Source organism: Chanodichthys erythropterus, chromosome 7 (genome assembly GCF_024489055.1).
Source record: "Chanodichthys erythropterus isolate Z2021 chromosome 7, ASM2448905v1, whole genome shotgun sequence".
Lineage (NCBI taxonomy): Eukaryota > Metazoa > Chordata > Actinopteri > Cypriniformes > Xenocyprididae > Chanodichthys > Chanodichthys erythropterus.
Genome location: NC_090227.1, coordinates 44,601,747 through 44,626,954, shown reverse-complemented (window position 1 = coordinate 44,626,954; position 25,208 = coordinate 44,601,747). Strand labels below are relative to the sequence as shown.

Sequence of the window (25,208 nt, the reverse complement as noted above, 5' to 3'; positions counted from 1 at the left end):
TGTTGCTCGAATATTGACAAAAGCCAAAAAGAGAGATCATGTTACACCAGTATTAAAGTCATTACACTGGTTACCTGTTAGTTTTCGTATTGATTTTAAAATCTTTTAATAGTTTATAAGGCATTGCATGGATTTGCTCCAGACTATCTTTCAAATATGATTACAGTATATGGATCTTCTGATTCTTTTCTTCTAAAGGTACCTCATAGTAGAACTAAAACATTGGGTGATTCTGCTTTTATCTGTTATGATTCTCACCTCTGGAACAACCTTCCAGAGAACACAAGATCTGCTGAAAACAGTAATAAATCTAAATCAAAAACGTATCTTTTTAGTCTGGCCTTCCTGTAAAATTTTATAAAACCTTTTTATATTTTGTGTTTTGCTTTGTTTTTAATGTTGTATTTTATTTGTCAATTTAGATTTTTATAATTTCTAATTCTTATCATGTATCTTAATGGGTCTATTTTACTTTTTAATTGTTCTTTTTAATTTTATTAATTGCTGTATCTATTGGTTCCTTGTCAAGCACTTTGAATTGCATTAACTTGTTTAGAAAAGTGCTATATAACTAATATTTGCTTGCTTCTTTTTATCCCCAAACAGAACTTCGCCGTGAGTATATCGGGGCCTTAACACACACAGGGGCATGCAGAGGGTCAAGGGTCACGGTTAGGGCGGGGTTATGCGTCATATATCCCTGATTCCCAGTGGTGGACCGAAGCCAAACCTCCGGTTCTCTGCCTGAATCTGTGCAGCGCGCGTCTGCAGCGGCCGTCCTTCTGGAAGCGCTGGGGCCGGAGCTCAGGGGCCTGAGGGAAACCCGGGAGGGGCGTGTTTCTGTCGGGCTGGTCGGTGGTGTGGTCTTGAACTCTAACCTCATCATCATCATCATCATCATCAGAGAAGGCATGATTCACGTATCCCTCACACTCGGGCTCACTCACGACCAGCACTGGCAGGCCTCCTTCAACACTCTCCTCATACTCACCCACGAAAGCACCAAACTCCACGGCGCTGTGCGACGGCTCCGTCTGCCCCGAGTGCTGAGAGTCGGCGAGGTGTGACGGCGTGCTGACGAAGAACGTAGCCGCGGTCGCCGGCGCACTGACGAGGCTAGCGGTACCCGCGTGCTCACGGAGGGAGCGTCTGTGGGAGTGAGCGCGCGTGAGCGACTGCGGTAAGGCACAGCCGGAGGATCCCGCCTCGACCGTGAACGGAGCACGTCTGTCCGGGCTTTGAGGAAGCTCCGCCCCCTGCAGCCCTTCGGCTCCGCCCCCAAACAGCGACTCCGCTATGCTGGCGGCGGGCGGCAGGAATCCCACACTGCAGCGCACCAGCGCGCTCGACTTCGAGTGTCCCGTCACGTCGGGCACCAGGTTCTTGGAGACGCTGAGCTCGCGCGTGATCTGGTTGTGCACTTTACTGGCCTCAGACGCGCGCTGGGCTGTCAGCGCCTTCAGCGTGTCCACCGTGAGCGCCGAGAGGTCCTGCAGGTGTCCGATTTGAGAATCCAGCGTGTGCAAAGAGCGCTTGATAAAGTTCACCTTGTTTCCAACCTCCTTCAGCTGCACACACATCGTTTCCACCCTAAAACACACAATAGGTTTCACATTTATGTTCATGCATTGGGCAGAGACTTATCCAAATCCACAGTTTAAAAGCCACTTAATGTTGACTATTCAGTAATATTACTTATTTGACTGCACTGACAATATCATATGAGAACAAACTTCATATAGTGACACTATTGTCTTCAGTTTAGCTGCTTAAAGCAGAAGTAGAAGTTTGCGTCATAGATCATTATTTCCTGTTTATTACTGTGAAGTTACAAATCTTCCAGACCTGTCGGACGTGAGTCTGATTCTCTCTTCACTCCCAGAGTGAAACTGATCGTCTTTCTCGTGGAAATACGTCTCTACGCACTGCTCCTCGAAATCGTGCAGTTTCTTCTGGTCCTCCTCGGTCAGGAAGAGCTCTGCGGAGACACACACAGTCAAACAGGGCATCCGCAGGGTTTTACAGTCTAATTTAGAGCTTAAAAAATCCTTTTCTGCACAAATAAAATTAATACCATATGGGCAGGTAGAGCAAGATGAAAAACGACGATGTAAACTTTACACTTAAAATAACACAGGCCTTATAATAATGTATCATTTTGACTCTTTATTTTAAAAGCTGAAAATTGAAGTTTATCATTTTATATTTAAATATAATTATATTTTTTAATTTAAAATATACTGTGTAATTCATATTAAAATATATCTGCATCAGATGGCGATTATGGAACAGCAGAAATATAGCGGTTACCCCTGTGACCCCTGTTCACAATGCAGTTTGCAGGTATGATACTAACATAAGGTAAACATTGTAATAATAGAAAAAAGAAGCGTGATGTCAAAATAACCAATGAAGACCTGATGGTTGAAACGTTGCGCTATCAATAAAGTTGTTTGGAGCTGTTATTTTCAGTGTGCGGACATCACCCTTCTTTTTTCCATTATTGTTATTTTGTTGTCCTACACCTGAGCCGTTAGGGTGCTTGGGATGTGCACAACTTCTTTGTATTTTTAAATTTTATACTAATTCATCAACATAAATGCGAAACTCTGAAACCACAAGCCCTTTAGAACGAGCAACAGTGCTGCTTTTTTACTTTCATGCGTGCTGAATTATAATACTGACATCAAGCTATATTGCGATTCTTGATATTTAAGACTGATTATGGCCTTAAATTTAATACAAATGAGTGTTTAAGGAGCCGCGGGGAGCCAGTCAAAGCGCGGCGGAGGCACGTTACTTGGTCCGTAGGTGCTGCTGTCCTTCTTCCTCTTCCTGCAGATGGACGACAGGACAGACGCCATGTGGCTGAGCAGAATCAGCGGCGGCGGCAGGACGGGCTTGTCGTGATACGCCATGATGAAGTGGTAGCGCTGGTATTTCCACACCAGGTTAGATATGGACTTCACCTGCAGGTACACGTTACTGCGGAGGAACGGCACGGTCAGTTATCATGACCGACATCTTATGGAGAACACGGGCGGGGCGGCGGGTCACTCACTTGAAGAAGGCGATGAGCAGGTTCACCATCAGTATGTACTGGACGAACAGATAGACGGCCTGCAGCAGCGGCGTCAACCACACGCCCGTCGCACACAGCTCCTTAGCATGATCCTCGCTTGAGTTCGCACACACTGCAAACACACGTCACGTGTGAACACTGATGCTAATGACATCACTACCATTACTATGTGGTTGCCAGGGTGTTGCTATGGCGAGTTGATATAGAGCATTGCTATGTGGTTGCTAGGGTATTGTGGGCGGTTGCCAAGGTGTTGCTATGTGGTTCCTAAGGCATTCTGAGTGGTTTTAGATCATTGCTATGTGGTTCCTAGAGTACTGTGGGTGGTTGCCATGTGGTTGCTAGGGCGCTGTGAGCGGGTTTTAAAGATCAGTAGAAGTACAAGCAAAACATTACAAAGAAATAAATAAATTATGTTCATAAAGACAATGAAACTTGGTTATATAACCATTAAGATTTCTTCAGTGTGACATTAATTGGTTCATGTGAATTAATGTAGTTAACTAATGTTTACAAATGTAACCTAAATGTAACAGTGTTTCCAAATAATTTAATGATGTTTTAGCAGATCTTATTTTTTCCCCCATGTTAAAGTCATGAGAATTTGGGAGGGTTTAAATGTGTTTGATCGTGAGTTTAGATAAATGGTGCATTAATGCATTTTTTGTTCTGTGTGCGAGTCTCCAGGTGTTTACCGTCAATCTCGTACGCATAAACTTCACCGTACATCATCCAGTAGGGCTGGAAAACCACATCTTTGGCCAAAGTCCATGAAGGATCCTCATTTGGATACAAAATGGCTTTACGAGGAACCCCGAAACTCAGCAGCACAACAGCCATAATGACCACAATATAGAACATGTTGGCCACCTGCGGAAAGAGCGAACAAACCGATCAACAACATGTACTCAACATCGCATGTGTTCACGAGCAGTGATGGGGAAAGTTACTTTTAAAAGTAATGTGTTAGGATACTGTTACTTCCAAAAAAGTAACTAATTACATTAATTAGTTACTTTCGCATTACATTTCTCGCTTGCTCTCTATTATTCAACATAATATGGTTTACAAAGTAACACATTACAAGCAATTGGACTACATTTTTAAAAGTAGAATGCGTTACTTGTTACATCAAAAAAGTAATCTGATTATGTAACCCATGTTACATGTAATGCGTTACTTTACTTGTAACATCAAAAGAGTAATCGGATTACATAATGCACATTGCTTGTAACCCGACACCCACAACCCTGTTCACAAGCTCTCACCATCTTCCCGATCATCATGACGTACGGCCCCGCCTGCTGATTGACAGCCAGGATATCCAGTAGCCGCACATACCAGAAGATGATGTTAAGGCAGTACACGATCCGGCCCGCGATGAACACGTTACCATTGCCGAATCGCAGACCGAAGCCCACGAAGAACATCAGGATGGCCAGGAAGTCAGAAATGTTAAAGTAGTCACTGAACCACACCTTAATCTTCTGACTGATTTTCCCTCCTTCAGACATGAACATCTAGAGAGGAAAAATACACAGACGTACACAAAAGTCACATGTGTGATCCTCACGTTTGAGAACAGCGAGTCAATCATCAGACGGCAGGATTAAACACTCAACTGAAACTCGTTGGATTGTAACAAATGTTGCTCAAAATAATTACACATTTCTGCTCGAACATCTGAACACACACAAACCTCTCGTATCTTCTCCACCGCGAGCGTGAAGATGTACAGAATGACGATCCACTCCTGAGGAGACGGAAGCTGCTCCATTTTCACCAACACCACAAATGAATACAGCATCAGGAACCCGATATAAAAGAGCTGCAGCACACAATTACACAGATTATACACACACACACACACACACACGTGTGCATGTACAGTAAAGCTTCATAAGGAGCTCAAATCTCACAGACACACAGCAGATGATGTTCAGTCTGTTTTCATGATCACAAAATTAAGAGTTTCAGTTATACAATTTAGAGACACAAATATTATTAATATTATTGCATTTCTGTCATAATTTCTTCAAGTTGAAGCGATCATTTATTCGGTGGTTTGTAGTGAGGAGCTTTGAGTTCCTGTGTATTTGATATCCAAATCCAGAAATTGCCAAATTCAGTGACATTCTGCTTTATACAGTAAATTCCACTTTTATGACTGGATTCCTCATTTCCTGTATCACAGAAATCACACGGCTCTAGGTGTCAGTTGTGTGTTTGGGTTTCTCAAGAATTGCTCACTGCGGCTGAACAATCAAAGAGTCATAATGATTCAGATCACACACACAAAACAATCATTATTTGCTTTTCAGAAAATCTTTAATAATTCACATTCACCTCAACACCAGCTTATGAGAGAAAACAGATGATTGATCAACCAGTGCTGCACACACACACACAGACACACACACACACACACACACACACACACACAGGGTTGAAATGTCACTAGTAAACCTTCCACTAGTTCTGTGATGTTTATCTGTATAACGCGGCGAGTTTATGCAGGGACGAGTGTCTCTGATACTATCACATGGGAACAACAATCCAGAACACTTACTCAAGAGCTGGAAATCAAGCACACACACACACACACACACACAGAGCGTGAGAAAAGAGTCATACGTACCGTGTTGAACCAGAACTTGACGATGGGAGCGTGGTAGAAGGCGTAGAACTTGCGTGTGATGGGTAATCGGCGTGAGCGGACGTGGACCTCCGATTCGCTTTTCATTTCTGCGTTCTCATTCATTCGCACTTCTTTAAAGACATCCTGACACACACACACACACACACACATACAGCTGTCAATCTGCACTGCAAAAAATGATATATACAGTATTTCTGTCTTGTTTTCCAGCACAAATATCTAAACATTCTTAAAACAAGAAGCAAAATGACTGAAGATGTATGAAAAATGTATGAAAATGAAGTGAGTTTGTGCTTAAAACAAGATCAAATATCTGCCAATGGAGTCAGAAAACACGATTGAGGAAGAACATCATTTGTTCCAGTGCGATTGCGCAAGAACACTTGAAAACACACACTTGTGTAAAGATTGACCGTTTTCTGAGGATCAGTGGACAGAACAATGGCCAAGGCACGTTATCAGACGTCAAGCATGTTAAATATTTCATCTGTGAGGTTTGCGGTTACCATCTGGATGTCGTCGGGGTTCTGCAGGTTGTGCTCGCTGTCCTCCATGCTCTGATGGGCGTCCTGCGACTGGGGAATGTGGGACATCTCCGCTTTGGTCTTGTACTCCAGCAGAAGGATGGCGGGAGGAACGAGGATGCTCAGGATCACCTGGACAAACATGAATAAACCTTGAACCAATGCGTTCTCCTCTTCTCTAGCTCTTCTGCTCAAAGCATTAATGTGCTGTACTGGAGTGCCGAGCGCAGCTCTACCTTGTACCAGGAGTTCTTGCGCATGTTCAGGCGTCCCATCCACATGTCGGACAGCAGCATCTGTGTGCAGGTGTGAGCCACGAAGGGCCGGAGACGCGACGACACCGCCAGCTTCAGGCAGGTGGAGTTGCTCCAGTTCTTCAGCTCGTACGTCAGCAGCTTCATGGCCATCGTCTCGTCCTGCCGGAACGACTGCTCCAGCAGATCCACCGCCAGCGTGCCGAACTCACTGACGACACACACAAACACCTTCATTTCCAGCGATCATTTCAGCTTCATTTCCAGCATTTGATTCTCATCGTGACTCACTTGGAGTACTCCTTCAGCTCCTCCGAGGTGTCGTCCACCACGTCGCTCTTCTTGGCCTCGTATCCCATGGAGCGCAGCAGTTTGCAGGCCACCAGCGCTTTGGCCATGGACTCCTCGCCGTGCTGCCAGAAGAACAGGGACATCTTCTGCCGCTTCATCAGCACGGCCCACACCAGCAGCTCGTTGAAGGGATACGGGAAGCGCCGCGTCTCCGGGTCGTCGATGTCCACCACCTCCTCTCTACTCTTCTTCTTCTGCTGCTCCGTGGCCGAATCCAGCTGAGGAACAACCGGATCATTAGACCAGAAACACACGGCGGTTGAGCTACAGAAACACACACACACACACACGAGAGACGCGCTTACCTTGGGCTTGTAGGGCTGTGCGGTCTTGATGAAGTGATTGTGTCGGGTTTTCTCTTTTTTATCAGCCTGAATGCTGAAGGACTCGTGGGAGCTGCTGGCCGTGTGTCGCCCTGACCGCTGACAGATGGACAGACAGCATTAGATCTTTCATTCTGGTCTGAACACATGAAGATATTATTTCCCAAACTGGAATTAGTGGGTTGGTGAAAAGAAAACAACTTAGTAAACATGATTAAATATGTTAATAGTTTAGCTCATGTGACCATTAACAGTCATCAGATTATGACATATGAACAGAATGACTTCAGCTCAAGGGGATTCAGCTGAGGACAGTGTTTGGATCCGGACAGAAGATTCCCAGTTTGAGTGCGGATTTACCCGGCTGTTCCCGTGCAGGTTGTTGTAGATGATGCGGAAGCGTTTGCGCGTGTAGTTGCACCGGTACGTTCCGCCCATCAGGAACTCGATCACCAGCCCCACGTCGATCAGCGTGATCTTATAGTTGGGCGGGAGGTTTCCCTACAGTACACACACACACAGAACAACTCAACACACTCCATCTAACGCTGCTCATCCGGTGAAACACACACACTTTAGTCCCGTTTACCTGTTTGACGTCTCGCACCAGGTGATAGAGGGTTGGGTTGGTTGGCGTTTGTTTCTGCGGGAATATTAACGTTCAGAAGTTCAGTTTATCCTCAAGAACAACATGTTTTAGATCTTCACAGCGTCACATGTATGATTTGTGCGTTTACCGTGTTGTAAAGCTCCTCCAGACGCGTGATGGTGAGGAATCGGTGCATACTGACGCCGTTCTCTATCAGCAGCTTAACAAACTCCACACGGTCCATCACTAACGCATCCAACATCGCCTGCTCGAGAGAGCCAACCTACACACACACACACACACACACACACACACACACACACACACACACACACACACACACTCTTGAACCAAACGCACAGAACGTTCATTCACAGTGCAGCTAAACCTAAAGAGACAGTTCACCCAAAAACACTGAAGATATTAAGAAACGTTTCAGCGTTTTTGTCCATATAATTAAAGTCAATGGGATCCAATGTTTGTCCAAAATATATATATATTGCACTGAAGAAAGTAAGAAACGGAGTCATTCAGGTTCGAACGACACGAGGGAGAGTAAATGAAGCCAGAATGATCATTTTTGGGTGAACTAACCCTTTAAAACACTTTAAACTTGAGTCTCTTTTTAATTTTGCACCACTTCTGTTTACATTCGTTTCATTTTTTTGAAACCAAATAAACTAACGAAAATGAAAAGCTAATAATTATCTCATAAAATAACCCATAAAAATGTAAAATTAAGAATGAATACATTTTGAAATTAAACAAATCAAAATAAAACACTTTCTAGAAATTAATTAAATCATAAAAAAATAAAATAAAATAAAATAGTAACATTGTCACAATCCCACAGTACTAGTGTCATGTTATTGTGAGTGTATCAGAATGTGCTGTGAGAGGGCAGGAGGTCACACCTCACTCTGTGTGTGTGTGTGTGTGTGTGTGTGTGTGTGTGTGTGTGTGTGTGTGTTTACTACAAACACTAAAACAAGAGTTTATCTGCACACAAACACACACAGGTACGAACCAGAAGCTGTTGTCCGTAAACAAACACGTGGTCTTTAGCGATGTCCACGCGATCCCACGCCAGAGTCAAGACCAGCTGATCGAAGGCCGTCGCGTTCGTGCCTGTGAACACACACACACACACACACACACACACACACACACACACACACACACGTCAGAGGACACATGATGAGTCTGAATCTTGTGTTTGAGTTCAGACTTTGATAAAGTGATTCTCCTCAAACTGACGTGAAGTAAACCTGATGTGCATAAACACACTTTGAAGTGTTTCCTTGTGAGTGTGAACTGAACCAAGAAGAAAATGCAACATTGTAACAAATTAACAAAGCAAACGATCTACAGGTCTGAAAAAACAGCCTTAGTGTCCAAATTAGGTTGTAAAATATATATTTTGTATAAAATAAAAATGTTAAGTTCATTACATTTGCTGTACAGTAAAGTTGTGTAACTTTCTATAATGTTTTGAAATGTTTCTTTCAGAAGAGTCTGCATTACAAACATTCATGAACTACATCCATTTCAGTTCAGATCTGTGACCCAATAGTGACGGTTAACAGGTCAAAATGTGCTTGTAATAATTTGTACAAGTTTTTCTGGGTCCATCTCACACAATAAAGGCCCGTTCACATCAAGAACGATAACTATAACTACATTATCATCCACACCAGCGCACGGTATCATTCTGTTTATTATAAGAGCTGCAGTTTGTCGTCTGTCGCTTTAAATGCAGGATAGATTCTGATTGGCTTTTTTCAGTCATCATCTGGAGAGAAAAACAATTTGTTCTTAAAGTGATTCCAGTGACATCGTTCCTCTCTGTCATTAAACTGCTATTCTTTTACATTTAGAGCGGTTTTTAGAGCGATATCTTTATCGTTATAGTCATCATCCTTGGTGTGAACAGCCTCACAGTGTTATTATTGTAACTGTGGTCACATGACATTAAGATCTTAGCGGACGGAGGGTCAGGAGACGATGATGAGGGTCTTGTTTGGTTCATTTGGAAACAGAAACACCTGCACTGCAGTCAAACACACACACACACACACACACAGACGCATGCGGGTCGTCCACACTGACCTTTGAGCAGAGCCTTCAGGATCGCCACATCGATGTCCTGATGATCCTCAGAGCCCACGGGAAACACTGTGATCTGACACACACACACACACGGGGTCAAACACACGTGTGTCGCTCATAAACCAGTCCTTATTGACCAAACACTGAATGTGTGTGTGTGTGTGTGTGTGTGTGTGTGTGTGTGTGTGTGTGTGTGTGTGTGTGTGTGTGTGTGTGTGTGTGTGTGTGTGTGTGTGTGTTTGTGTGTGTGCGCTCACCAGCTCTTTGTTCTTCATACACTCCATCAGCGTCTGGAACAGATGCAGCGCGTCGCTGTGGCTGAAGTTGAACGTTTTCTTGATTGTTGCGATGATGTCGACCTCAACGCCATCAGGCAGCGCGCTACACACACACACACACACACACACACACACACACACACACACAAACATTTAATCTGGACCTGCTCTTCACAGTTACGTACTGTTATTTACATACATGTTCATTAGAATGGCTCTTAACTGTGTGTGTGTGTGTGTGTGTGTGTGTGTGTGTGTGTGTGTGTGTGTGTGTGTGTGTGTGTGTGTGTGTGTGTGTGTGTGTGAGTGTGAGAGTGTGTGTGTGTGTGTGTGAGTGTGTGTGTGTGTGTTTCATACCCGTCCTGCTCCGTCTGCTTGTGTACGTATGCCAGTATATCCGCGGCGCGCCCCGTCCCCTCACACACCACCACCGGCACCGGCGGACTCTCCTGCAGATAGTCCAGCACCGTCAGGATCACGTTTGGACCCCCTTCAAAAATCAGGGCCACTACAGGGACGCCCTGACCAATGCCTGCGCACATATACACACAAACAAATAATATATTTATATTTATAAATATAGTGTATAATATGTAAATAAATGTTATATTTATGTGTTTATAAATATACTATAATATAATATATAATACAGATACAGCTTACAAAAAAATCTTCTAAGAAAACTGAATATTCTTTCAACATTCAAAAGGCTAGTTTAAAAAAAACATTTTAAAAACGTTGTTTCTTGGTTTTGTGAACGTTAAGGGAACATTCCATTTTATCATCTTCAAATGTTACTTTTGAACATTCTCTGAACATTCTGAAACAAGTAGTAAAAATGTTTGTTTTTTTATGTTAGATGAACGTCCAACTAAAACGTTTCAGAAAAATGTTTCCATAAACGCTGTGTAAGTAATGTTTTTGTGCTAACGTTCAGACAACATTATTAAAGACCAGATAACTTTAAACAAACATTACTAGAACGTTTGTTCAGAACATTGAGAGAATATTCTGAGAACATTAGCTGGGTTCATGTATATCACATTTTAACACTCAGTCTCAAACTTGCATTCATGTTATTTTACTGTAATCCTGACATGTGAACGAGTGAATAAAGAGCTGCTGCGAATAACAGTGACTGCAGGATAACAGACGCTTACGACTAACGTAAACGTGTGTGTGTGTGTGTGTGTGTGTGTCTCACGTGCGTGGATTCTCTGCAGGTTAATGTGTTTCTCCAGCTCTCTCCTGAGCTTGACTTCAGCTCCATATTTCCCGACGGTCCCATCATCCACCAGGATGAAATGAGAGTGGAAGTTATTGAGTACGTTGAGTTTACTGAGAGGATTCAGCAGAGTTTGATACGGAGCTACAACCTACACACACACACACACACACACACACACACACACACACACACACACACACACACACACACGAGAAGAGGACAAGTCTTGAACTGAGTTATGATTTCATTCAGAAGGTCCTGAAACCTAAATCAGCTTTTCTATGTGAATAAAATAAAATATAATTTATTCCTGTGATCAAAGCTGAATTTTCAGCATCATTACTCCAGTCTTCAGTGTCACATGATCCTTCAGAAATCATTCTGATATGATGATTTGCTGCTCAAGAAACATTTATGATTATTATCAGTGTTGAAAATCACTGTCTTGATTTCAGTGGAAACTGTCATACATTTTATTTTTCAGGATTATTTGATGAATAGAAAACAGCATTTATTTGAAATACAATCTTTAGTAACATTATAAATGTCTTTACTGTAAATTGATCAATTTAATGCATCCTTGCTGAATTAAAATATTGATTTCTTAAAAAAAAAGAATCTAATGAAAATCATCACTTCAACTCAAAACGTTTGATTGTCATGATATTAAATGTCTAAACAGTCCTGAATGCAGATTTCTTTATGCAGAATCTCATTTCTACAGGTTCAGTGAGATTCAGAGGTCACTCATAAAGGTCATAAACGTGTGTGATATAACGAGTCTCACGTCTCTTCCGATGAGGTCGTTCCTGTTTTCAATCACTCCCCAGGGCGCGATTCCCACCGTGCAGATTTTCCGCGCTGATCTGGACAGATGTTCTTTCAGAGCGTCGCCCACATGTTTGGCCACACCTGGAAACACATCGAAAAAACACCGCGGTTACAGTGACCCTCGAGGGGTCGTGACCTCTCACTGCAGCGTGTGTGTGTGTGTTTAGAGGCGCTGTGGGTGTGTAAACACTAATAAAGCGCATCGACCTGCTCTTTAAACTCAAATGACTGTCATTATGATGATCAAGCTAATCCTGTAACTGCTGCTGTGAACAAACAAACACACACTGCTTAAGAAACACACTCTAAATCCAGCACTTTCAGAAGAATACAGGCCGGCATCCCCTCTTCCACATGAACGAGTCGTGTTCAACCAAGTCTCTACATTTCTTACTCAGAACAACCTCCTGGACAACAACCAGTCTGGCTTCAAAAGCAAAGTTTACCAGTTAACCACCAGATCCTCCTGTCAACCCTCATGATGAAGGGCATCTCAGGAACTTCCTCTCAGGTAAGTCCTTCAGGGTGTCTTGGAGGAGTGAGGTGTCTAAGTCACATCATCTAGATACTGGAGTGCCTCAGGGCTCGGTGCTTGGACCGCTTTTCTTCTCCATCTACATGTCATTACTAGGATCCGTCATTCAGAATCATGGTTTTTCCTATCACTGCTATGCTGATGACACAACTCTACCTCTCATTCCAGATGATCTGACTATTGCTGCTCGCATCTTAGCCTGCCGGACAGAGATTTCATGATGGATGAAGGACCACCACCTTCAACTCAACCATGCAAACACAGAACTGCTTGTGGTGTCGGCCAACCCAACACTTCATCACAACTTCTCCATTCAGCTAGATTCTTCAAGCATAACTCCATCCAGGACAGCCAGGAACCTCAGAGCTTGCGTTCTGCAAGCGAATCACTTTCACAGACCTTTACCTGGACTGTTCCATGACCCGTCTAACTCAACCTGAGCTAAGGAATTTTCGATAAACGGTTGAAAATGCATCTTTTTTCGCGACTGACCTGTGTTGACCCCTCCGGTCAGGATCCAGGCCCCGGTGGTGACGGCAGCTTTGATCAGGCCTTTCCCCACCACCTGTTTGATCCGCGGATGCAGGTCGAAGTTCTGGATTCCTCCGTGAACACTGATGACGATCTTCGGAAGCTCCATCTGCCACTCCTTCAGCATGAGCCGCAGGACGGCCTCCGGACGCGAGTCGTAGGACAGACGCACATACTGCGGAGACACGACATCGTTAACCAGAACGTCATGCAGTGTGTGTGAGTGTGTGTGTGTGTGTGTGTGTGAGAAATCAGACCTTGGCTCTGTATGAATGCGATCCGCCCTGGAAGTTGATGACTCCGTAAGCATCAGTCGGACTCTCCTCCGTGTGCTTCTCCACGCTCCACTGCTCCAGATCCGCCGGCTCGCCCTCGGACACGCGCACGTCTGAGTATTTGACCGCCAGTGTGGCCGTGAAGCCCACGTGCTGCCGAACCAGCCGCCCGCAGCAGCATCTACACACACACACACACACACATCAGCGCCCGCTCAGACGTGTGAAACGTCTTCATGACGCGTGTCACCACACTCACCGCACCAGCTGCTGGCAGATCTGACATCCCGGGAGGCATCTGAAAAACACAAGTGAAGTTTGGGTTGAGGAAGTTCATAGAGACGAAGCTCATGCTCAGATGTTTAACGGTGAGCGACGCACCTGTGCGGGTCCTTCGACACGGGCAGAATATAGACACATTCCCTCCTGGTGAAAGTGTGTTCGATCCAGGACTTCTGGGACTGCGGGAGACAAACAGGTCAGACACGTGACTGAAAACATCGCATTGACGTCCGGTCACAAAAACACAATTTCAGTAGTTGATATCAGTGCAGTTGCAAAACTAACATTATTTAAAAGGTAAAATATTAATATTCAGGTTGTGACATAACAAGAAGCGTCAGATCTTTTCTTTCCTAAATTGATGTAGAGCTGAGTGAGGGATTATTGAGGATGAAAATATGGGGCGACTGAATGTTGAGATGTGGGCGTGTCACTCAATAATGGAGGCGGGTCTAAACGTGAGCTTGGAGTGAATTGTAAGAAAGGGGCGGAGTTTAAGCGGACTAAATGTTTGAAGAGAATAGAAGAAACTAGAAGATCCATTTATAACATTAAACATGCCGGGATGAATTGCACACAATAAGATCATTAAGATGTATTTTACAAACATAGATAGGGTGAATTTCCATTTCATGCACACATTAAAACATGTAGCCTCTGTTCATACGTGTGCTGAATTAAACACTGCCTGTGTTTGGTGTTAAATGGGCAAACTACGTCAGTATATCAAGGACATTGTATACAAATCACAAGTGTCCTTAAATCAATATTAAGTGTATTAATGTTGCCATGAACTTTAAGGGATATGTAAAGAGGGAGGAGTTGGATCTAGATCCAGGGGGCGGAGTGGGGTAGGTTAAGGGATATGTAAAGAGGGAGGAGTTGGATCTAGATCCAGGGGGCGGAGTCGGGTAGTTTAAGGGATATGTAAAGTGGGAGGAGTTGGATCGAGATCCAGGGGGCGGAGTGGGGTAGGTTAAGGGATATGTAAAGAGGGAGGAGTTGGATCTAGATCCAGGGGGCGGAGTCGGGTAGTTTAAGGGATATGTAAAGAGGGAGGAGTTGGATCTAGATCCAGGGGGCGGAGTCGGGTAGTTTAAGGGATATGTAAAGTGGGAGGAGTTGGATCTAGATCCAGGGGGCGGAGTGGGGTAGGTTAAGGGATATGTAAAGAGGGAGGAGTTGGATCTAGATCCAGGGGGCGGAGTCGGGTAGTTTAAGGGATATGTAAAGAGGGAGGAGTTGGATCTAGATCCAGGGGGCGGAGTGGGGTAGGTTAAGGGATATGTAAAGAGGGAGGAGTTGGATCTAGATCCAGGGGGCGGAGTGGGGTAGGTTAAGGGATATGTAAAGAGGGAGGAGTTGGATCTAGATCCAGGGGGCGGAGTCGGGTAGGTTAAGGGATATGTGAAGAGGGAGGAGTTGGATCTAGATAAGGACCATCTCATGAACTTCACAGGTCCAACAATAACAAAATTACAAACAGAATATTTGCTGAAGAGTAAGATGTTTGATTGATTTTGTCCCTTTAAAGTTCATTTGCCGTTTATATTGTTGTCCCCATAATTATGTGCAATTATATGGATGACCACATGTTCTTATTTGCATTGAAGGGAAGAAAAAAAAAAAAAACACGACTTAAGTTGTGCTAGTCTTTTCTTCTCTATTGTGCCGTATATCGAGTGAATCGCTTCTCAAACAAGAACAAATGTAGGGCGGGGCTTGATTTAGTCTGTGGGGAATTGATTGGATGGTTGTGGTTTGCTATTGGTGGATCTCATGTGAGTGACAGGTTGCCCCGCCCTCATCATCAGAGAAGAGATGCTGAAAGAGGAAGATATTGTGATTCACGATTACCAGAACATGAATTTAACACAATAATGATAAATAATTTAGAATCAACACTGCAATATTCCATAAAAACAAGAGCTGTCCACTTTGATTTGACAGTCCGACACGCAGCAGCAGCGAAACACGTCCGTCTGCTCTGAAGCACAGAAGACAATCAGGGTAAACAGAGTATCGTGTGTCGTGTGAATGAATCTCACTGGACGGCGTCGAGCGCTTCAGGCTCCGCGGGGTCAGAGTAAAGCCACAGTTTTCAGCTAAAGCTCAACATTCCAGTGAGAAAGTCAAACTCCAACTCAAGTCAACAGAGTTTGATGAAGATCGACTGCAGCTGTATGAACATTTAAACCCTGAGGGGTCTCATTTTAATCATGTGATACACATCAGTATTGAGGTTTCTCATTGTCACAACACCACTGAAAACTTTACAACGTTAGTTCTCAACTATTATGTGTACATCCAACTTTACCTGCACACATAAAACCATATATACTGACAGCCAATCTCATCTGGTTGATGTTTGTAAGCTACCTTATCGCTCAGCTCTGAACTGACTATAAGACTTTCACATCATGAATTTCTGTGAAGCTGCTTTGAAACCGTGACTGAAAAACGCTGCAGGAATAAAAGTGACTGGACTGAAACTCACTAAACTACCATTTACATCTGGACTGAACACTGGTTAAACACTAATCATGAGGTTGACAATAATACCACAAACAGCAGATTACATCTGATCTCAAGAGACGCCCAGAGACATCAACCACAGTTCATCTGCGGTGCGATTTATGGCAAACTCAGAAATCTCTTTTTTGCTTCCTATTAAGGTATGAAAATGTGGTAAAAAACGTCAAATTTTTTAAATGTTTCAAAACATTTTCTTGGTTATGTGAAAATTATGGGAACGTTACTTTTGAATGTTCTCTGAACGTTCTGAAACAAGTAAAAATGTTAGACAAACGTCCAACTAAAACATTTCAGAAAAAATTCTACATAGAACGAAGTATAAATAATATTTTTGTGCAAATGTTCTGAGAACATTAAAACTTTAAACGAACGTTCTGTTAACATTACTGGAAGAACATTTGTTCATAACGTTGAGAGAACCTTGCCAGAATGTTCCTCGTTCGCTGTAGTTCCTTTCCAGACAGACGTTTAGTTTAATGTTTTTGTTTTCCAGCGGACTGATATAAACCCGATCGGACAGATGGTACGGTTACGGCAGTAGTGATCGAGATACGATTCCCTCGAAATCACATGAAGCAGCCAATGAAACTACAGCCTGATTTTGAGATTTTTTGTGTGTGATATATTCATCAGACTGTCACAGAAATAGTTCAACTACCAATGACTCTATGCAAGAAATCAGAACAAAACTGATGCAAACAACAAGACATAGCAGACATTTTTGTCTAAAAGAATGTTTTACGTTAGTAAAAACCTTTAGAGTAGTAAAAACACCTCAATAACAAAGTTAACATTCTGCCATCGTTTACTCCCTCTCATGACTTTCCAAACCTGTATGGAACATTTTGAAGAATGCTGGAAACCAGCAACAACTTTGAATCCCATTGACTTTCAGCGTATGGACAAAAAAACACAACATTTCTGAAAAGATCTTCTATATTTCTCAGAAGACGTGAGGGTGAGAAAACGATGACGGAACGATAATTTCTGCCTTTAAAGCGAGCTCAAACAGCTCTAGCAACAGGATTTAACACCAGGGATTTTTAATTAAACTTCCCAGAGTTCCTTTCTGTTCCCAGCCCTCCGGAGTCCAGCGAGAGGATTAGACACATATTTGAGCAGAAACACTGCAAGTTAGAAACACTGAGATCGAGATGCTGTCCGTCTACCTCATACTCGTCATCTTCATCCTTCTGACGCAGCAGCGAATACAGAAACATCACCAAACGAGAGAGAGAGAGAGAGAGAGAGAGAGAGAGAGACTGGTTACGCTAAACTGTGTTTCTCAGCTCAGTTAATCAGCAGGCGGTCGTGAGGGGGGGGGGGGGGGGTGATGAATGTGTCTGACAGAGAACAAGAATATTAGAAAACGAGAGAGAGAGAGTTGAGCCGTATATCAGAGTCGGTCTGCAGCCCTGGCACAGAAACTCTATTCTGACTGCAACATCAGCATAAATGTGTGTTTACACCATATAAACAAACCCAACCCCAACCCTTCACACCCTTCACACATACAACAACTAACCAGAGTGAGTCACTGTAACTGAATCGAGCATCGAGAGTCGGCAGTTCATTTGATCAACTCAAGCATCGCTGGGAATCGAACCCGTGACCTTCAATGTTTGAACTGCGGAACAAAATTGGAGTGAATCGCAAGATGATTCCCAAAGCTAGTGTTCAGTTCGTTGTGTAAACATGATCAGATTCTGTGCGAGACTCCATCACACTGTACATGTACTTACAGGTCAAACTTTACACTGTCTGGACGGTCATAACTGCTTCAGCTCTAAATGGATGAAGAGAAAGGACAGATGAGCGATTCTGATAAACGACATGAAGCTCATGGCACTCAAACGGCCATAAACACACAGATAACGCGAGTGCCTTTATCAGATAACACACACACACACACACACACACACAATCAGCCTCCAGAGCTTTCAAACTAAACCTTCATTCCTGTAGTCAAACACAATACAGCAGTGACCCGGGGGGGTCAGAGGTCACTGTCGGGGTCACTGGAGAACTACTGAAGGTCAGTGACACTTCAAACTGCTGATTCACAAAGACTCGAACACAAACCGCTGTTAGTCTGAGAACCGCACTCATGTTGATCACTGCCTTTTATTTTAAATATAACTATAGGTACACATTCACTACCATTCAAAAGTTTTTTTTTAAATAAATTAATAGACTACTTTTATTCAGCAAGGATGCATTAAATTGATCAAAAGTGAGAGTAAATACATTTATAATGTTACAAAAGATGCTGTTGTCATTTCTTTTGAACTTTCTATTAGAAATGAAACCGTTACCGGTTTGCCGATAAACCTCGATAAAAGTCTCAACGGTTATTATTAACGTATTATTAACGCCTACCCAAAATTCTGAGGTGGAAAATGTGTGATTTATTAACATTTCCAGTTATTTATTTAATTTATTTATTGTAATTTCACTGCTGTAACACCATAAAATAAGTCGGAACCATCGCTGCTCTTCAACGTGTCGAATCTGCCATTCGGAAGAGGATGCAAATTGAGATTTGAGCCAAATGAGCCAATCACCATCGAGTATTTCACTTTCAGCGGTACCAGTGTGGAGAAAAATACATCGCAGAGGACGCTAGCCTCCCTTGATATATCAACAAATCATAAAAAGTAAGTTTCGTGATTTTCGTTTAAAATGTGAAATGCTGATAATCTAGAAACTAACTTAATTATGGAAAGTAGAGATATTGCATATTTAATCGCCAAAAATTTACCAAGATCCCATTCGAGCAGCATATTGCACAAATATGTTATAGGCTACAGCAATCCGCGTCACTAAACCCGATCAAGATTTAACATGGACATTTAGATTTTTTTCTACAACTTAAAGGCTAGGTGAGTGAATTTATATTTATATTTTCTTGCTGTATGTCATTTTCTTTCTTTTACAGTCTAAAAGTGACCAAAAGCCTTATTAATTATCATTAAAAACGTATTTAAATATCGCGATTTGAAAAACTTGCAGTTGAGCGTCAATCTAGCGCAGGCGCAGGCTAGCAGGTGGTTTTTAGTGACAACATGGCGGAAGGTGGTGAGGTTTGTGCTGAGGGAAATATATGAACAAATAAATGTATTTCTGAAGGCAAGGATTGTCTTCAGAAAAGTTTCGATGGCATTTTCTTTTCATCTTACCTCCATATTATGCCTAATAGTGTTTATTAGCCTAGCGCTGTTTCGTTAACAACCGTTACCAGGGAAACACCATTTCTGCTGATTCATGAGCGCCACCTGCTGTCAGAGAGCGGATTAACGTTTATGCGCTGATGTAAATTAACCAGTTGATGAAAAATAAACTAATGTGCAGTCTATAAATCTAAACAGTTTGGACAAAAAATATCTAGAATTATTCACAGAGCAAATAAAATAAATCACTTATTTTGACATTTCTTAAAAATGTGAGGTTTATCATTTAATAAAATAACTATTTGAACATGCGCTATGTTCAATATGTTGTTTTCAACATTGATAATAATTATAAATGTTTCTTGATCATCAAATCATCATGTTAGAATGATTTCTGAAGGGTCATGTGACACTGAAGACTGAAAATTCAGCTTTGATCACAGGAATATATTATAGTTTAAAGTATATTTACTTAAACAGCTGTTTTAAATTCTAATAATATTTCAGTGTTTTACTGTATTTTCATCATCAAATAATATATATATACATATATCCTGACCATTCATTTTTTGATCACTTAAAAGAATCTTAAAATTAACCCTATTTTTTAACACAAAGGTGTGATTGAAATTGTTCCTTTGACTATTTTCCAGTTTAAATGATACTCTACACATTGTAGAGACTATAATATATACTTTCATTTACTGATTAGATACTTGGTAAAACATCCTCTGATCGTCCTTCACCTTCAGATCCAAACCAGAGCTTTGAGTATTTAAATTGTGTGTGTGTGTGATATCACTTTAAACAGCATCATATTAGTCAAAACACTTGCCTTTACAAACACACCAGCCACACACACAAACAAACTTCTATTGTTTTTTTAATCAAGTTAATCATGACTACAGACAAACACAAACAGAGAAAACTTCTCATGCTTTACAGTATTAATGAGTTTTCCCAATTAAAGCCGTCACTGAAGGGAGTTTCTCTAGAAGCTCCTTCTAAACACAAACGCAGCTCAGATCAGATCATAAACACAGTGTTTGAGTCAGAATGCTGAATCTCATATTTAACACACAGTTCAGCTGCTCAAAGTCAGAGAGAATTACAGATCCTTCAGACGGTCTCTCTCTCAGGTCTGGTATTACAGTAATCTTGAGCATGTGACTCTCTCAAGTTGCTGTGTGAAGAAAAAAAAAAAAATCTTCATTTTGCCTGAAACACACACACACACACACTCGGCTCAGATCAGAAATCATCAGATCTCCATCAGGGCCGACACGCGTTCAACATGAATGAGGAACATACAGACGGTTCTTCTGTTCTGATTGATCGATCAGTCAAAAAAACAGAATAACCACCAACCCAGTGTTCACATCTCAGATGTTAAATCTCTAGTAAGAGTTTTCAGAGACCTTCTCAGTCGAGTCGGACGTCACGGATCGATCCGCTCAGAAACACTGAACTCACATTAATACAGTGAAAATTTCCCGTCAGCGACTGATACGAACAGTAAAATGTGTGTAAACGATAACAGCACCAAAATATAAACATGATGCACTACACTGTAATGGGTGAATTTTGAGAATAAACCAGTGTTTCCATCACATTTTCCTGGGAAACTAGTGCAAAATATCAGTAATAAAAATGTAAGTTTCTTCAGTCAGGCTCTTTCCTCCTCCCTCATGAATGAGAAAAACAATAAACGCTGTCATGTGATCTTCCGTTCGGGAACACAATCGTGCGAGACGCTTCTGGAGAGAATTAAACCAAATCATTCTGATGACAGACTTTGACGTTTCAGAACCACCAAACCAACATTTGAGATCCTGCGATGCGATTGGTCCACTGGTTAGTCCAGTTATCCAATCACAGCCTCTGCTGAGGCAAAGTCACATGAGGGTGTTAGCGTCTAAATGCATTTCCATCGTAGTTTATATGCACATGTCTATCGGATAAAAACGATTATACACTTCAATTGAGTGCATATATATTCGTTATGTGCATTTATGCGCATCTTGCCGTTTTCATCCAGCGTTTTTTGATGCAACATTCCAATATTGGCATAACAATGGTTGAATGAAATCAGGTTTGAGTCGTGCTGTCAGCCTCATCTACAGGTTAACAGAGCTAATTTACCTCAAACAGGCTTTTCACCTTCAGCTGTTTTAAATAGCGGTGTTGATCACTAGAAAGAGAACGTATAAATCAAACCCCTTCACTAAAGTAAGATTATTCAAAAATAATCTTTACTCTCGCTCATGTAGTTCCAAACCTGTATGACTTTGTTTCCTCAGTGGAACACAAAAGATGACGTTGGGAACCAAACAATATTGGACCCCATTGACTTTCATAGCATGAACAAAAAACACTGAAGAAACAAAGTAATGCAGGTTTGGAACGACATGAGAAAATGACGACCGACCAAAAGCTTTCAGAACAACTACATCCAGCTCACTCCATCTAAATGAACTAATTCATCCAACTGATCGATTGATATTTCATATTGAATATTGAGTGAAGTAAAAGCTGAGAAGGCTTCTCTTCTACAAGACGAACGTACCGTGCTCTTAAAGGTCACTTCAACTAGTTCACACTAAAAATTGAGCTCTAGGCCCTGAAAAACACCCTGGACCCTGAACTGCAGGTAAATCCAGTTCCAGACCTCTAGAACAACCACAGGACGTTTCTCAGAGAGCCTGACATGACTGCTAATGAAAGCCGAAGACTACATACTGCACATCATGATGCCCGAGAGCTGTTTAGAAACAAATGTTCGATTAATATCACTTTACTACAGTAAACAAACACTTAAACCAATGTGTGTATACACCAATAAACACCAAGTCAAGGAACGTACAAGCTGATGCATGTTTCAGAGTGACACCGTATACACACTATAAAGCCAACATGATTTCTGTGATTTTGGACAGGCATTTTCTCTGAGCTTCTAGATCATATTTGCCTCCTTTACTACTGGAATGATTCTAACGCATCGCAACAAACCAAATACATGATAGAAAGTGTTTGCTTAATGAAAAATTAACAAGCAAAACCCCTAAAACCGCCACTAGACCCTTTTCACATTTCCGCGTTTCTCAGAAGCGGAAGTCGTCATAGTTACGTAAACTTACATAGCGAGAGACTTCATTAAATATATTTTTTGTGTTTCCATTTGCACAAATAACAAATGAATAACTCCACAATGATGTTTTCACAACTTGAGAGCGATTGATAACGGCAGTCAGAAGAGAGAAAGATGTCATTTACGTCACTTCCATTGCCGCTGAATTAGAAACAGGCACGTGGTACTAGTTTTTTATAATGTGATGCAATGGTAATATAATACAAATTATATTGTTATAAATGTATACACATAAAAAAATAAAATAATGAAAATATAAAAACCTTTGCAGGTTTACATATTGATGACCGTTGAAACGCGTCATCACACTCTGAAAAGGGCGCGCAGCACATATTTAAATATTCATCTAACCGTCGCTCTCAACAGCGTGAACGGTGTCGTTCGTTAACAGTATATATAAACTTTGCAGGATTTACAATATTTACAATATCATCTCCGGAGGTCTACGCGGATGCGCGCATGTAAAAAACAGCTGTTCGTTAAGATTTGAACGATGAATTCGCGCCACTTTTATTTTTACCAAAAAAATTTATATATAAAAAACATGTTTATTGTCCTTAAACTATGGTAACCACCAATTAACCATAGTTTTCAGAACTCTTTTTTAAGCTTACGAACGATAAAAACATTGGCAGCCAATCAGAATCCATCCTGCTTTAAATAGCGCGAGTATTTAAAGCGGCAGACGACAAAATAAGAATAAAAATATATTTTAATATCATTAATTACTGCTTTTCATGTGAAGGGTCTTTAACACATCTGCGTTTATTCGATTAATCGTTCGCAGTTGACGTGTCAGTGACAACACGTGACGTTCCAAGCGCGCGCCCCCGCCACAACTGACAGACCGCCAGAGAGAAGACGGCAGATGAGTGAGATTATAATAATCAAAACGTGTTAATGAACATAAACACAAGTATTAATGAACATATAAACAGCGCAGCGTCTATAATCCGACCGCAGGTATTTCCTCAGATCTCCCGCCATTCAACTCATTCTGAATCTTATTATTAATAATGTTATTTCTCTTCACGTGGTTGTTTATAGTTCGGCGAGAAGCAGCGCGCGCAGCTAGGCTAACTCAGTCGTTTTCTCATAACCGGAGGCTTTAAATATCAGGAACGCGCACGATCGTTGTGATCTACGTGTGAACGCGACGCCAGGTGTTTCCAGCCCGCTGCGCCGGTACCGAGCCTCTCACGCGTCAAGAAGCTAAAGCTAGCGGCGAACCACGCGCCAGAAAACCGCGACGCGACGCTCGAGCTTCGCCGACTAGCGTCAACGGAGCTCCGCGCCTGTCAAGCGCGTTCGTCTCATGCAGCAAGCGGAGACTCGCCTCTGAAACACGCACTCGGCGTCAGTGTGCCACGCAGCGCCTGATAAACACTAGAAAGGACCCGTACCATTCTCTTCACCGTTCAGACTCACGAGGCGCTGATCCGGGGCGTCTAGCCATCTATCGGCGCTGCGCTGCTCGGTAAGCCTAGGAAGGAAAGCCCGGTGGCGGCGGTGGGAGTCGTGTGCGTCCGCTGCAGCTCCAGCGGAAGGTGGATTTTTCATAATTGTGCGACTCTGGACTGACGCGGCGTGACGGAGTCGGTTTGAGCCCGTCCCTCCCGCTGAGTCAGCCCGCGGCGCGTCACATGAGCAGGGCGGAGCGGCGCGTCGTTCTCACTTTCACCTACAGGCAAAGTTTATTGTTACAATATGAACAGTTTCACATGAAAAAGATTTAGTGGACCCACTTTACATTAAGTGTTTTAAACATGGAAGCGTGTTTCTGCCAAAGGTAATAATAATAATTCTGCCTGTTTCTCTCAATTCTGACAATTCAGAATGTTTTTTCAAAAAACAGTCAGAATTGCGTGAGATTAAAAAAGTCGCAATTTTATTATTTTTGGCCGAAACAAGATTCCATATTTAACTATGTGGGAACATTTAAATGCAGTGCACTTATTGCGTGTTTCTACATTGTATTTACATTAAAAAATACATGCAATTAAGCTGTAATTAATTAATGTACACTTCATTACAATGTTGACTCCTTAAAGGATTAGTTCACTTCAGAATGAAAATGTCCTGATAATTTCCTCTCCTCCATGTCATCCAAGATGTCTTTCTTTCTTCAGTGGGAAAGAAATGAAGGAAAACATTCCAGGATTTTTCTCCATATAGTGGACTTCACTGGGGTTCAACGGGTTGAAGGTCCAAATGTCAGTTTCAGTGCAGCTTCAAAGAGCTCTACATGATCCCAGACGAGGAATAAGAGGCTCATCTAGAGAAACCATCGACCATTTTCTAAAAAAATAAAATTATATACTTTTTAACAACAAATGCTCGTCTTGCACTGCTCTGTGATGCTCCACGCATGACGTAATCATGTTGGAAAGGTCACGCGTGACGTAGGTGGAAGTACCGATCCAGTGTTTACAAAGAAAACGTCAAAGACTAAGTCAAACGAAACCTTTACGAAAAAAGGTAAAACAATGATGTCGGACGATTTT

The 25,208-nt window shown here is 42.2% G+C and overlaps 1 protein-coding gene across 3 annotated transcripts in view; it reads right to left on the bottom strand.

Moving 5' to 3' along the window:
• Positions 1-24,247, bottom strand: part of trpm7 (transient receptor potential cation channel, subfamily M, member 7) — a 31,800-nt gene extending 7,553 nt beyond the window's left edge. Inside the window, exons 1-26 of one of the 3 annotated variants that reach the window (XM_067390699.1) lie at positions 24,108-24,247; positions 13,951-14,030; positions 13,829-13,867; positions 13,552-13,750; positions 13,256-13,469; positions 12,185-12,309; positions 11,374-11,545; positions 10,527-10,701; positions 10,149-10,272; positions 9,892-9,964; positions 8,810-8,910; positions 7,931-8,065; positions 7,783-7,836; positions 7,554-7,694; positions 7,176-7,292; positions 6,811-7,088; positions 6,502-6,730; positions 6,248-6,397; positions 5,721-5,864; positions 4,782-4,910; positions 4,351-4,602; positions 3,778-3,952; positions 3,062-3,194; positions 2,801-2,985; positions 1,846-1,978; positions 731-1,590 (exon numbers count right to left, since the gene is read on the bottom strand). In XM_067390699.1, the coding sequence (XP_067246800.1) occupies positions 731-1,590; positions 1,846-1,978; positions 2,801-2,985; positions 3,062-3,194; positions 3,778-3,952; positions 4,351-4,602; positions 4,782-4,910; positions 5,721-5,864; positions 6,248-6,397; positions 6,502-6,730; positions 6,811-7,088; positions 7,176-7,292; positions 7,554-7,694; positions 7,783-7,836; positions 7,931-8,065; positions 8,810-8,910; positions 9,892-9,964; positions 10,149-10,272; positions 10,527-10,701; positions 11,374-11,545; positions 12,185-12,309; positions 13,256-13,469; positions 13,552-13,750; positions 13,829-13,867; positions 13,951-14,030; positions 24,108-24,110 (4,420 nt within the window). In that variant the 5' untranslated portion in view covers positions 24,111-24,247. Of the gene's footprint in view, positions 1-730; positions 1,591-1,845; positions 1,979-2,800; positions 2,986-3,061; positions 3,195-3,777; positions 3,953-4,350; positions 4,603-4,781; positions 4,911-5,720; positions 5,865-6,247; positions 6,398-6,501; positions 6,731-6,810; positions 7,089-7,175; positions 7,333-7,553; positions 7,695-7,782; positions 7,837-7,930; positions 8,066-8,809; positions 8,911-9,891; positions 9,965-10,148; positions 10,273-10,526; positions 10,702-11,373; positions 11,546-12,184; positions 12,310-13,255; positions 13,470-13,551; positions 13,751-13,828; positions 13,868-13,950; positions 14,031-24,107 lie in introns of those variants that run through there. The other 2 variants (XM_067390700.1, XR_010895552.1) reach the window with 2 other exon arrangements.
• Positions 24,248-25,208: the final 961 nt, after the last annotated feature.